This window comes from Sorex araneus, chromosome 4, assembly GCF_027595985.1.
Source record: "Sorex araneus isolate mSorAra2 chromosome 4, mSorAra2.pri, whole genome shotgun sequence".
NCBI classification, from domain to species: domain Eukaryota; kingdom Metazoa; phylum Chordata; class Mammalia; order Eulipotyphla; family Soricidae; genus Sorex; species Sorex araneus.
The window spans coordinates 102,142,066-102,157,041 of record NC_073305.1 but is presented as its reverse complement, the minus strand read 5'-3'; the positions used below and the strand labels follow the sequence as shown (position 1 = coordinate 102,157,041).

The 14,976-nt window shown below is 39.6% G+C and overlaps 1 protein-coding gene across 1 annotated transcript in view; it reads right to left on the bottom strand.

The window, feature by feature from the left end:
* The window catches only part of CD109 (CD109 molecule), a 161,596-nt gene that overhangs the window by 80,747 nt on the left and 65,873 nt on the right, over positions 1-14,976 (bottom strand). The window contains exons 6-7 of the mRNA XM_055135354.1: positions 6,281-6,320; positions 1,937-2,021 (exon numbers count right to left, since the gene is read on the bottom strand). Coding sequence (XP_054991329.1) covers positions 1,937-2,021; positions 6,281-6,320 — 125 coding nt within the window. The remainder of the gene's footprint in view (positions 1-1,936; positions 2,022-6,280; positions 6,321-14,976) is intronic.

Sequence of the window (14,976 nt, the reverse complement as noted above, 5' to 3'; positions counted from 1 at the left end):
AGGAGCCTTGTGATGATAAAGTCGGGAGGTAAAGTCCAGCTTTTATCACTTACTACATATAGAATTATGAAACAATTTGATTTCAGAAGCCAAAGCGTAGACACTGACACATCTAAACTACAACCTAAAAAAGTTCTTGCCTTGGGGGCTGGAGAGATAGCACAGCGGGTAGGGCGTTTGCCTTGCATGCGGCCGACCCGGGTTCAAATCCCAGCATCCCATATGGTCCCCTGAGCACGGCCAGGGGTAATTCCTGAGTGCAGAGCCAGGAGTAACCCCTGTACATTGCCAGGTGTGACCCAAAAAGCAAAAAAAAAAAAGTTCTTGCCTTGAATTTGTTTTGTTGTATGACCACACCCCACACTGCTCAGGACTTACCCCTGACTCTGCTTAAAAGTCACTCCTGGCAGGGCTCAGAAATGAAGCCAAGATGGACCATATTTAAAGCCGGTGAAAATGTACAGTAACTTATTTTAATTATTCCATGAATCATAATAGGAAAATATTAAATTTAATATACTTCTTTTCGTGTTATTAAATTGTTTAATTAATTTTAATTACTAATTATATTAATTTACAAAGTTAAACTTTAAATTTTAGATACAGTGCCCGTGGCACTCTGTCCCCTAGCCCTTAAATTTCTTGGAAGAAACCTCGGCCTCTACTTTTGAGAGCTGCTGGTTTCTTCACCAACAAATCAAAATACTGTGCTATTCCACCATAATGCCCAAAACTAGAGAGAGAGTTAAAAGGAAAGAGGAAAGTGCTTGCATAGAAGCAGGGGGTGGGGTTGAGTGGGGGGGGGGGTGGAAGGGATACTGGAGACATTGATGGTGGAAAATATACACTGGTGGGGGATAGGTGTTTGATCATTTTTTGACTAAAACTCAATCACGAAAGGTTTATAACTATCTCACAGTGATTTAATTAAAAAAATTGTGCTGTTCAAGGCAATGGGTCAAAATCTCAAAATTAGGACTTTTAGGTCAATAAGGCAAGATGGGAGTCTCCCTGCACACTGGCTGAAATGAATGGATGTGGCCTATGTGCATCCAAAACTGCAATAAAGCAACTGAATCTTTCCCTATGATTCAACGATTCAATTCCCATAATTGATTAGAGTGATGGGGAGTGGGTGTGAGGGGGGGAGCCTGGGGAGGGAGGGAAGTAAGATTTAAGATGAAGTAAACTGTCTTGAATCAGGTCAATTGCATGGGGAATAAGCAAAGACAAACTATTTTATTAATCTGACACAGTCTGTAATATAAGCCCCTTAATTCATTCTGGAAAGACACTGGCCTATTAGAAATAATGTGTGAATGAATCTTTTTAGAAGTAAAGCCCTATGCAAACATGTTCCACACGTATTTGTGACAGATACTTGATTTCCTTTCACAGTGTTTTATGACTTTAGTAGTTTAATGAGCATAATGTTGAGCTAATATTTTAGAGCATATAATGAGCTGCCTGTCATACAAGTTCATAGTGGTTCACAGTCATCTAAAGAAAAATGAGGGCCTGAGAGAGGACTCAAAGGGCTGGAGTGCTTAATTCACAGGCAGCCCAGGTTCAAACCCCAGCACACATGGTCTCCAGGGTGAAACCAAACACTGAGGTGAGAGCAAGCCCTGAGCACTGTTGGGTGTTTCTCCATGATTCAAAATAAAGAAAAAAGAAAAAAAAGAAGAAAGCAAGAAAGCAAGAAGGAGAGAAAGCAAGAAGGGGAGAAAGAAAGAAAGAAAGAAAGAAAGAAAGAAAGAAAGAAAGAAAGAAAGAAAGAAAGAAAGAAAGAAAGAAAGAAAGAAAGAAAGAAAGAAAGAAAGAAAGAAAGAAAGAAAGAAAGAAAGAAAGAAGGGAGGGAGGGAGGGAGAGGGAGGGAGGGAGGAAAAGAAGGAAGGAAGGAAGAGAGAGAAAAAAAAAGAAAAACGATACTTACTTTGCTGTGACAGTACCATGTAAATCCTTAGAATTCAAAGAAAAGTATAATGGAGTCTTCAAAGTCACTTCAAATGTTGGCAATACTGAGGGAAAAAGGTAAATATTTTAAAGAATCTATTTTGCTATCATATTCAGCTTAACAATTTAAAGAAGAGAATAAAGCTCTAAAGAGTTTATATTTGATGTTATGAACTTAGATTGATTAAGATTCAAATGTACATTAAGGCATAAATGAAAAGCACTTCCTTTCTCCCAGAACTAAAAACCACTCTGAGACTGGAACACTGGGACAGCCACACTGGGACCATTTTAAGGGACACTTGTCTCGGAGAAGCTGAGTCCAAATTCCTCATGCAAGGAAACTTAGTGCTAGAAGACCAGATTTGTATTCCACTGTCCTCCACCAGTGTGGATTTGGTGGATGTTAAAATATTTCCATATTACCAGGTGTGTGGCTGTTTCCAGAATAGCCCCTCTCCTAGAACTCTTCTCAAATTCATTATAAAATTCACATCCTAGGGGCCTCTCCCCTCCTATGTGACTCATTACACACTGTCCTTTGAGATAAAGGCAAATCTGCAAATAGTCTAATGTTACCATCTGCTCAGAAGAAAAAATTGTGTGGTAAGATTTCTAGTTAACTAAAATATGGTGACACAGTAATGATGCTTTTCCTTTTGTGGCAGTTACTGGGTCATAAAAGTACTTTCAAAGTTAAAAGCCCTTTTTGGCCAGTTTTAGATCATCATCATCATTATCACCATCCCGTTGATCATCGAATTTCTCGAACAGTCTCAGTAACGTCTCCATTCGTCCTAGCCCTGAGATTTTAGAAGACTCTCTTTACTCCTCCTTTCCAATGGTCCTGCATTGAAGGCTCTTTCGGGGTCAGAAAAATGATGACTGATCATTGTTACTGATTTTGGCATATGAATACACCATGGGGGAGTTTGCGAGGCTCTTCCATGTGGTATTAAGTATAATATCTAAAATGTATATGAGTACCATTGATATAAAACTCTCCACCAGAATGTAAATGTTGTTTCCTTTCAGTCTGTAGAAACTGTTGTTTTCTATAGCCTCACCAACCAAAGGAAAAGTTTAGTCTCCTAACAAGGCATCTCACCAATCAATTAACAAGAGAAGAATTAAGCAGGGCACCTATATAAGGTCAAGCTCTTGCTCCAAATCATGATAAAGGTTCTTGGTAGGCCAAGACACTGCTGGACTCTAATCCAGTCTGGAAGGTGAGAACAAAATGCCCACAGGTGAACTCTGACGCTTCTCCAAGATGGTCATGAGCTCAGTGAGGGCCACTGGGGGTTGTGTTTCTCTAGAGCAAGGAAATCCAAATGTCTCCTCTTCGAACATCCAAGTGGACATTCCATTCCACCTTCACTATATCCCACTCAACAGCACACAATCATCCAGCACCACCCCTGCATGCAACCGAAGAACCTACAGAAACCATGGCCTCCTCTCATCCATTTTTCAACATTGGGATTTTCCAAAAGAAACAAAATGTCAATATGTAAATATTTTCAAGTATTTTAAGTAAAAAGAAGCGAATGAAATTAACGTTTGAAGTGTTTAACCCCATACATCCAAAATTGACCAGGTAATCAGTATAAAAATTATTAATAAGGGGCTGGAGGGATAGCACAACGGGTACGGTGTTTGTCTTGCACGTGGCCGACCCGAGTTCGATTCCCAGCATCCGACATGGTCCCCCGAACACCACCAGGAGTTATTCCTGAGTGCAGAGCCAGGAGTTAACCCCTGTGCATTGCTGGGTGTGACCCAAAAATGCAAAAAAAAAATTATTAATAAGCCTTCTTTTTTTTGGGTCTTCTGGCAATACTCAACCAACCACACTGATCAAGCCAAGGCCCAGGAGCTGCTCAGGCACTGCGGTGCCAACCACCACCCTAGTGGTCATCACAGAATGCCAGGACCACACTTGCTGTATGAATGGGTCATGGAGTACCAGTGTTGGCAAAGCTCACGCCCAAGTGAGTGCTGAGTTTGGCCCCATATCTTTCCTCCCTTTTTCGTCTACATCTGGCAGGTGTTTGACACCTAGAAAATATCTCCATTTGAACTAACCACATTTCAGGCACTCACTGGCCACATATGGTGAGAGACCCCATACTGGACATTGTGTTCCAGATCAAGAGTCAATAAATGAGGGCCAGCAGGAGCTAAGCATGGTTTGGACATTTTTCTCTGGTTAGGGGAGGGGGAAAAATGAAATTCAAATTCCCATGTCCAAAAATAACATTTTGGCAGATCACAGCCTCATTCAGTTACATCTGTCTGTAACTGCATCCTGCTACAATGGCAAAGTTCCTCTGTCAATAGCTATAACAGAGACATATGGCCCACAGAGTCTGAAATATGACTATCTGGCCTTTAATTGGAAAAATTTGGCCAATCCCTGTTCTAATGGACCAGCTGTACAAGAGGTGTGGCGTCTGAGACAGAAATCTGTAAGCAAATTCCTTTCCAGCATTTCTATTGCTGGGGCAGGGAAACAGCTCAAAGAGCCAGAGCGTGTGCTTTGCCTGTGGGAGCCCTCAGGTTTAACCCCTGGCTCAAGCCATGCTCAAGGCCTCTCTCCATAGGCTTGGACAAGCCTCACCTACGAGAGAAACTGCAGAAAAGCCCAGGTATGCCAGACCCGTGACTGAAATCTCCATGCTCTCTTGGAGCGGGATTGGGCCTTCTCCCTCGAACTCCCTAGTTTTCCAGTAGTTTGGCAGTCACATTCACAAACTGCCCCCAGTGCCATATAATCTCATCCACTGCCAAGAAAAATGCGACATAGGCCTTAGGCCTAAGTGCATGAGTGAATCTGATCTATGATCATATTCTAAATTTCAGAATGTGCAGATGTGAATACTCAATAAACTGCCACTGATATACCAGAAGTAGCACACATTTTGGGCGGTTTAACATACATGCTTGTAATCTTTTATACAAGGGCTTCATGGACCCAGGATGAAATACAACAATCTAGACTATTTCATTTGGGGCACCCCAGAGGGGGGACAGGTAAAAACCCCTCCCTACCCCAACGGACCCAGCCCTGGCAGCCAAAAATCTCCAGAATTCAACCACCGCTTCTCACATGCTCGGGCTGAGCCTCACCCATGAGTGAACCTATTCCTATACCTAGACTATGCTGCCGCATTTGCGGTAGCATGACACTTCATACCACACACCCTACCCATACTCCAAGAGTACCACACCACTTCTGATGGGGTTCAAAATAGGGGGCAACCAATCTTATGAGGGAATTTTTTTTTCACAGATACATATGTATATAAAAGCACACAAAGCTCAACCTTTAACAACATGTTAGTGATCTCTTATAGAAGAGCTTAATGGCCCCTGGGTGAAATACAATAATCTCACACTCTTTCGTCTAAGGATATTTTTTGTAGCATTTTTAGTGGTTTTTCATAACAAACAACACAAAATACATTATTTCAGTTCTGCTTTGGGGCAGGGGTTGGAATGGAAACATCCAAAATATGGAATGAGGTTCGGGATGGAAACATCCAAAATATGGTGGTGGGAAGGTGTAATGGTTGTGGGACTGGTGTTTGAATATTAAATGTAATCAAATATTGTGGAAAAAATAACAGAAAAGACATAATATTAAGAAGAAATCTATCTTTCAAAAAAGAAGAAGAAATACAACAATCTCCACACACTTTCCTCTTATGGTGGTGGGAAGGTGCATGGTGGTGGGATTGGTGTTTGAATATTAAATGTAATGAATTATTGTGGACAACTTTATAAAAATTAAATTAAATTAAATATTAAAAAGTGAATCATTTATAACTCCATAATAGCTATTCAAATTCTAAGGTAATTATCTTTCACTCTCATCTTTCCTTCCTTCAAATCCGCCAAAAGAATAATTGGGTCACAGTGTTTAACCAGTGTTTCTATATTATGTAGGTAGCACCTACAAGAAGAGGATTTATCTGAATCAAATAAGCTGCCATTATCAGTACTAACCAAAAAATTGTGGAGAATAACTTAATTTTTCTCCCAAAACATACAAAAATGTTTTTATCACAATGAAGCTAAAAACCAGAACTCTATAAGCAGAGTGGAAATAAAATGTAACTGTATATAGTCTTATTCCTACTTTATTCCTTAGGATAGGCTTTCATAACTTTGACTTTTACAGAGGAATAAATATTTAGGCTGCTTAGAAACGTCAATTCTTTATCTTCATTGAGATTTTTACTTTAATGCAGCTCTCGAAAAATTGTCTTTGTATAAAGTAACAAAACTATTTTTTTCAGATAAATTGAAGATCTCTTACCATATTCTGAAACTTGAAATGCCTGATAATATGTCTGGTCCTATTGAGAAGAAAAAAATAAAACATAAGTAAATATATTCATTCTTACCGAATTATATTGCCTTCTTATATATCTGCATTTTTAAAAGGCTTAAAACAGGTTTTGTCACAATTACAATAATGATCAAATCATTTTCCTTGTCTCAATAAATTCACTGCCACTTAGCACAATTTACACAAACTCCTAGGAAGTCAGGGAGACAGTTCGGTGGTCTGCAGCACAAGGGCCAAAGAGATAGTACAATGGGCAGGGCATTTGCCTTTGGCTGACCCAGGTCTAACAGCCCCGTTACCCCATATGGGCCTCCAAGCCTACCAGAAGTAATACCAGAGCTCAGAGGCAAGAGTAAGTCTTGAACACTGCCCCAAAAGAAAACAAAAAGCCACTAGCAAATACCCAAATACCATGCCCAAATCCACTACTGGAAGGTATAGCCTGGAAGTCCTCAAGTTTTCTGAGAATTACTTAAGAGACCCCCAATAAAACTTTTTAATCTGTTTCCCATCATTGTGAAAGGAACTATAAACTTAAGAATTTATCATGCAAACATAATATATATAAATAAGAAGAAATTACTCTAAATTTATTTTAAGACCCTTCACTTTCCTAAGTCCCAATGCTTCCAACCGAATCTTAACAAATAATGTTAATTTTGTTTGTTTGTTTTTTTGGGTCACACCTGGCTATGCACAGGGGTCACTCCTGGCTCTGCACTCAGGAATTAACTCCTGGTGGTGCTCAGGGGACCATATGGGATGCTGGGAATCGAACCCCGGTCAGCCGAGTGCAAGGCAAATGCCCTACCGCTGTGCTATCGATCCAGCCCCAATAATGTTAATTATGTCTTGACATTTGATCTTGAAAAAGATCAACAACAACAACAACAAAAATCTAACCTATTAACACATTTGGTAACACATTAAATGCAACCTTCTCAGAATAGTCGAAATTCTATAAATAAAATTTATATTCTAAATCTAATTCTCTATGTTTTTCAGAAACAAATACACAGAAGCAGCTACAAAATATAAGCTTTTAAGAAAGTCTAATCTAAAGCAGCAGTACAACACATTGGGAAGGGGGTAGTTTGTTTCACTTTTGGTTTTGGGGCCACACCCATAGTGCCGGGTATCAAACCAGGAACTGCCACATGCAAGGCAAACACCTGAACCCTGTACTATCTCTCTGGTACCTATTTTATTTCAAAGTGTAAAACAAATGTAAATATTTATATGCAAACAAAACAATTGTGCAAAACTTTACTTCAATATTGTCATTTAAATTAGATAAGCATTTTACATTATTATCACAAACTTTAACACTATTATAAACATGTTACCTGAACTACAACAATTTTTTTTATTTTAACAAAAATAATAGATCCCAAAGTAATTGTGTATTGTGTCAGTTAAAATCTATGACCTCACAATGCCACTTCTGGGAATATATCCCGAGGATGCAAAAGAGCACAGTAGAAATGACATCTGTACCTATATATTCATTGCAGCACTGTTCACAATAGCCAAAATATGGAAACAACCCCAGTGCCCTAAAACAGATGACTGATTAAAGAAACTTTGGTACATCTACACAATAGAATACTATGCAGCTGTTAGGAGAGATGGAAGTCATGAAATTTGCTCATAAATGGATAGACATGTAGGGTATCATGCTAAGTGAAATGAGTCAGAAAGAGAGGGACAGACATAGAGGGACTGCACTCATTTGTGGAGTGTAAAATAACATCACATGAGGCTGACACCCAAGGACAGTAGATACAAGGGCCAGGGGGATTGCCTCATAGCTGGAAGACCGCTTCATGAGCGGAGGGGAGAAGGCAGATGAAATAGAGAAGGGATCACTAAGAAAATGATGGCTGGAGGAACCAGTTGGGATGGGAGATGCATGCCGAAAGTAGATAATGGACCGAACATGATGACCTCTCAGTGTCTGTGTTGCAAGCTATAATGCCCGAAGTAGAGAGAGAGTATGGGGAATATTGTCTGCCTTAGAGGCAGGGGGAGGGTGGGAAAGGGGGGTATACCTGGAATATTGGTGGTGGGGAATGTGCACTGGTGGAGGGATGAGTGTTTGATCATTGTGAGATTGTAACCCAAACATGAAAGCTTGTAACTATCTCACGGTGATTCAATAAAATTTAAAAATTTTTTAAGTAAATTAATTAATTAAATAAAATTTAATCATCAAGAACCTCTCCTCCCTCCCTCCCTCCCTCCCTCTCCCCTCTCTCTCTCTGTGTATGTGTGTGTGTCTCACTTCACTCTCTCTCTCTCTCTCCCCCTCCCACTTTCTTGCTCTCTCATTTGCTCTCTCTCCTTTTGGATATTATGGTTTGCAATACAGATACTGAGAGGCCACCATGTTTGGTCCTTTACCCACTTTCAGCACACATCTCCCATTCAGATCGATCCCTTCCAACTATCATTGTCACAATGGTCCCTTCTCTATTCCAACTTCCCTCTCTGCCCTCTCCCCCAGCCCTTGAGGCAAGCTTCCAACCATGGACCATTCATTCTGACACTTGCTTCTACTATCGTTGGGTATTAGTCTCATAATATATATATATTTTTTCCTATCCCACAAATGAATGCAGTCATTCTGTGTCTGTCCTCATTTCACTCAGCATAATATTTTCTATGGTCTATTCATTTATAAGTCATGAATTTCATGACTTTATTTTTTCTAATTTCCAATCAAAAATATTTATGTATATGCATTATCTCATGAAAACTTCTTAGAGAGGTTCATAATAGATTTTTTTCCTTCAATGCTGGGGATCAAACCCAGGACCTCACACAAGCAAGGCAAGCACTCAGTCACTGAGCTACATCCCTAGTCCATGATGAATCTTTTTTTTTAATCCCATATGGTTTATCCTTTGAGGTACAAACCTTAAAAAATGCCTGATATAGACTGCTCAGTAAATATGTGTTAAATGAAGATGACTCGCTTTGGCAGATGTAGGAATAGAATTTGCTTTACTACTCTAAATCAGCACTTCTCAACTGGGAGACAAATGTCTTCCTATATGTCCCCAGGATATTCAAGACCACAGATGAAAATACTGTGAGTCATATCATAAGACTAGGGACCAACCAGTAGGACAAAGGAACAACAGAAAGGAAAAATGGTCAGAAGGGGACAACGGTCAAAACACACTGCTCTAAATAATGCCCTTGAGACCAAATCTCAGATTGGTTTAAAAGGTAAATAGCAACACTTGAGGGTCGGAGCGACAGTACTGTGGGTAGAGGATTTGCCTTGCATGTGGCCGACCTGGGTTCAATCCCCAGGATCCCATATGGTCCCACAAGCACCGCCAGGAATGATTCCTGAGTGCAAAACCAGGAGTAACCCCTGAGCATCGCTGTGACCCAAAAAGAAAATAGAAAAAAATGATAAGTAGCAACACTCAATTACATTTGAAATGAATTCTCTCTTCCTGTCTACCACATTACCAATCATGCCAAGTAATTCCAGGATTTCTCACCGCTCCTTTTACTATCTCCTTCCTCTTCATTTAATCTGTGAACACTTTCAAGTCATCTGTTCTTAGTTTTCTTCTATATCTTTATAACTCTTATCTTGTCCCTTCACTGGATCTCTTTCTGATCCTGAAGTGTTGATTCTTACCATCCTAAGCCCAGTGCTCTTCCCACTCTCCAGACTTTGGGGGTTTTTTGTTTGCTTTCTTGCTTTTATAGTGGCCACCCCATTAGAGCACAGGGAGCTATGTAGCACCAAAGATCAAACACAGCACCTCACACATGCACACAAGTGTTCTGCCGCTTGAACCATCTCCTGGGACCCATTCTCCACTCGTAAGTGAGTTCATCAATTCTTGAGTCATCTCTAAACTCAGACTCCTAAATCTCTCACTTTAGCCCATACTTAAACCTGGCCATTAGACTCAAATCCAGCCTTCCATTTTAATGTCTTATAGAACATCCCAGTCTTAACTGTCTGGATTTACCCTCCTCCAGAAGCCATTTCTTGATCATCTTTTCCCAGGTTGTATTAGAGGCCCTGTATCTCCCATAATTTTCTCCATATAACCCATCATTGCACATAACACAGTATACTATTATTATCACTTTGTGTCAACCTCCTACAAGAAACTATAAAATCCTTGGGGACAACCTAATTCAGCAGGATCTTAAAGCTTGTTGAGCAAATATCTGTACTAATGAATGAACAAATCAACTCTTTTCTTATGGGTACATCAGATTAATCTTAGTTATTGCCGTATATCCTACAAGGCACTAAAATAACCTTTTCATGAGCACAACCAAACTAACCTGAAGAAGCACAACCATCTGCCAAATGACCCACAGCGTAACCGTAACTCTCTGCCCTACATTTGGAAAGAATATAAATGACAAACAGTAGAAGAATCCAACCATCATCGAAAACTAAAGTAAAAACAGAAGAAAATGCTACTTCTCAACTGTTGCTTAAGATTGGTTCCAATCAGGCAAGAAATCATCTTGTAACAGTGTTGACAGTGTGCTTTGAACTAGCTGAGAGCTTCCCAGGGTGTGTGTAAGTAATGAAATGCAAATCAAGAAATAACTTATTTCCTACCCGACTAATTTGAAAAGCAGAAAAGAGTTTTGTCAATTCCAGCATACTGTCTAGTTACAAATTTTACCACACCAATTTCCCTTAAGTTAATTGATTTGATAAGATATTTTCTACAAAACAGATCATCAAGAACAGTGAACTACACTAAAGTATTTAAAATTGACTGAGAGAATAAGCAGCAATGTATGGCGCATAGAACCACACAAGCACTGACCCTGAGTGCTTTCATTAGTTGACAACTGGACTCTGCACACTTTTTCAGTAAAGAGTAGTACAGTAAGGGGCTGGAGTGATAGCATAGCGGGTAGGGCGTTTGCCTTGCATGCAGATGACCCAGGTTTAATTCCCAGCATCCCATATGGTCCCCTGAGCACTGCCAGGAGTAATTCCTGAGTGCATAAGTCAGGAATAACTCCTGTGCATCATTGGGTGTGACCCCCCCAAAAAAAAGAGGAATAAAGTAAGTATCTTAGACTCTGAAAGCCACTATTCAACTATTCAATCATGCACCACTGCTGGGCAAAGAGAGCCAGTGGCAATACACAAACATATAAAACTTGGGGCTAGAGCAATAGCACAGTGGGTAGGGCATTTGCCTTCCACGCAGCCGAGCTAGGTTTGATTCCCAGTATCCCATATGGTTCCCCAAGCACCACCAGGAGTGATTCCTGAGTGCAGAGCCAGGAGTAACCCCTGAACATCGCTTGGTGTGACCCAAAAAGCCAAAAAAAAACAAAAAAAACTGGTTATGTTTCAATAAAACTTTATTTATAGGGTGGGAAAGAAAGCTCGAGAGGCAGTGCACAGGCCTAGCATGTACAGAGTCCTGAGTTTGTTCCTCACACTACATGCCCACTCTTGCACCCCCAACCAGCACCACCGGATACAGTCAGCTCAACTCCCACCACTAGCACTGCAGGGTGTGGCCCCTATTTATTATTTTTTAGTAAAGCAAAATAGTTTTTATTGAACAAACTTTACTTAGAAATATGTTGGTGAAAGAAAGAGAGAACAAGGACTTTTCCAGAGTAGAAAAAGTTCAAGAGAGAACATGGGCTTAAAAGAATAAGTCTTTTTTTTTTTTTAATCAATTCATAGACTCTATTTTCAAAAGAGGACTGGGCTGGAATGGGCCTTTGGGCTAAGATCCACTTATCCCTGGTCTTAAAAGTAAAATTCAGCAGGTTTAGAGATAGTACAAGAGTTTAGGTGCCTGCCTTACACAAGGCTGACAATGTCTGATCTCTGGCACCATATAAATCCCTCAAGCACTGTCAGGAGTGAGCCCTGGGCACAGAGCCAGGAGTAAGTCCTGAGAACCCGTGGGTATAGATCAAAATCTTAAAATAAATAAAGTTTATTTCTCAAACTATCAAAATTTATGGGACATAGAAAAAGCTGCACTAAGGGAGAAATTCATAACAGTATAGGCACACATTAGGAAAGAAAAGAAAGCTTGAATCAACAACTTAAATTCACATCTAAAATACCTGAAGAAGGAACAACGAATGTAAGGGGAAACCAGCAGAAGGAAGCATATAATAAAAACCAAAGCAGAAATCAGTGACGTAGAAATCAAGAAAATACAAAGAGTTAACAAAACCAGGAGCTGGTTCTTTGAAAGAATAAACAAAATACACAAACCTTTGACTATATTCACAAGAAGAGAGAGAGAGAGAGAGAGAATTTCCAAATAAATCATATCAGAAATGAAAGAGGAGTAATTACAAGAGAACTGTCAGAAATTCAAGATCGCAAGAGAGGCTACTATAAACAATTCTATCTGTTAAGCTGGACAGATTCTTAGAATTATATAATCTTCAAAACTTAATGAGGAAGCAAGAGAGAACCTTAACAGTCCAATCACAAGCAAGGAAATTAAATAGGAATTAAGAATCTCCCCAAGAACAAAAGTCCTGGTCTAGACAGATTCATTCGTGAATTCTATTAAAACTTCTAAGACTTACTACTTTTACCCCTTTAGCTCTTCCAATTTACAAACAGAAACCCTCCTTAATAGTTTCTATGAAGCCAGCACTGCACTAATACCCAAAACAGAAAGAGACATTAATAGAAAAGAGATTTTCAAACCAATTTCCCTGATGAACATCAATGCAAAAATCCTCGACAAAAACTTATTAATCAAATCCAACAACATATTAGAAAGGTCATAAACCACAATCAAGTTGGACTCATGTATGCAAGGGTGATTTAACATATGCAAATCAATTAGTGTAATACACAACACCAATAAAAAGAAATATTAAAAAAAATCACATGCTCACATAAATTGATGCAGAGAAAACTTTCAACAAGATATAACACCATGTATGAAAAAAAACCCTCAACAAAACAGTAACCTATTACAAGGTAGTAATGGTCATCTATAACAAACCCACTGAGAAAAAAGAGATTGGGAGGTATCTTATTACCTCATTTGAAACTATACTATAAAGCTATAGTGATACGATAAAGCTATAAAAAAAAAAAAGCATGGTACTGGAGACTCTATCACCAATAGATGTTAGAATTGAGTACCTAAAGACAAAGCCCCATATATATCACTTGTATCACTTGTCTTCCCGTTGATCTTTGATTTGCTCAAGTGGGCGCCAGTAACGTCTCCATTTGTCCCTGTTGCGAGCTAGTGTAGCCCACTGATATCTGATATTCACTCCAAGAACAGAAAGACCCTCAAATTGTTCATTCAGGATTTTGACAAAGAAGTCTGACCATCTCGTTGGTGGGCAGCCACATGGTCTTTTGACGTCCCGTGGAATCCAGTCAGTAACTGCTCTAGTCCAGCGGTCATCTCTGAATCACATTACATGTCTGGCCCATCTGATGGGCCCCATATCTATGGTCAACTAAATTTTGACAAGGAACTGGGTACATGCAACAGAGTAAAGATATTCTCTTCAAAAAACAGTGTTGGGAAAACTGGATATCCACATGTAGGAAAAAAAGTGAAGCTGGATCAATATCTCACACTATCCTTGAAAGTTAATTCAAAGTGGATCAAACACCTTGAGATCAGACTGGAATCCAAGAAGCATACTGACGAAAACATCAGCAGACCTCTCCAAGATTTGGACCTCAAAGATATTTTCAACAATGTGATTCCATTGCAAAAGAAATAAAAATAAACTAATGGGACTACATCAAATTAAAGAGTTTCTGCATGGCAAACTAAACATGGACTAAATCTAAAAGATAGCCAACTAAATGGAAGAAAATATTTGCACTCAACACATCAGATAAAGTTTTAACATCCAAGATATATAAAGAACTCACAAAGATGAACAAAAAAATTCCCAGGGGCCAGAGCAATAGTGCAGCAGGTAGGGCACTTACCTTGCATGAGGCCAACCTTGGTTAATCCCTGGCACCACATATGGTTTTTCAAATTCTCCAGGAGTGATTCCTGAGCACAGAGCCAGGACTATGCCCTGAGCACCTCTTGATGTGGTCCCATCCCCAAAAAATTTTCAATGAACATGGAAAGGAAAATGAACACTTTTTCAGAACCGAAGGATAAATAAATCAGGAGGCACATGAAAATGAGTTCAGCATCACTTATTTTCAGGGAAATTCAAATCAAGACTACAATAAGATATCATCTTACTCCGGTGAGAATGGTTCATATCAAAAAAACTGAGAGCAATTTATGCTGGAAGGTATGTGAAGGGAAAGGAACCCTCATCCACTGCTGGTAGGAATGTTGTCTGGTCAACCCTTGTGGAAAACAGTATGGAGATTTCTCAGAAAATTAAGAAGAGGGTTACTGAAGAGGGTAACTGGGTTATAAGGCCCAGTTACTTCACTTTTTTTATAAAGAAATACCACTTGTGCTCATTCACTCTGCCAGCAATTGAAAAAAGACTGTCCTGGCAATTCAACTGTAATGGCAATTCAATACCTCTACTGCAAACCACAACACCCATAAGGAGAGAGAGAGAGAGAGAGAGAGAGAGAGAGAGAGAGAGAGAGAGAGAGAGAGAGAGAGAGAGAGAGAGAGCAAAAGAGAATTCCCTGCCACAGAAGTTGGCTG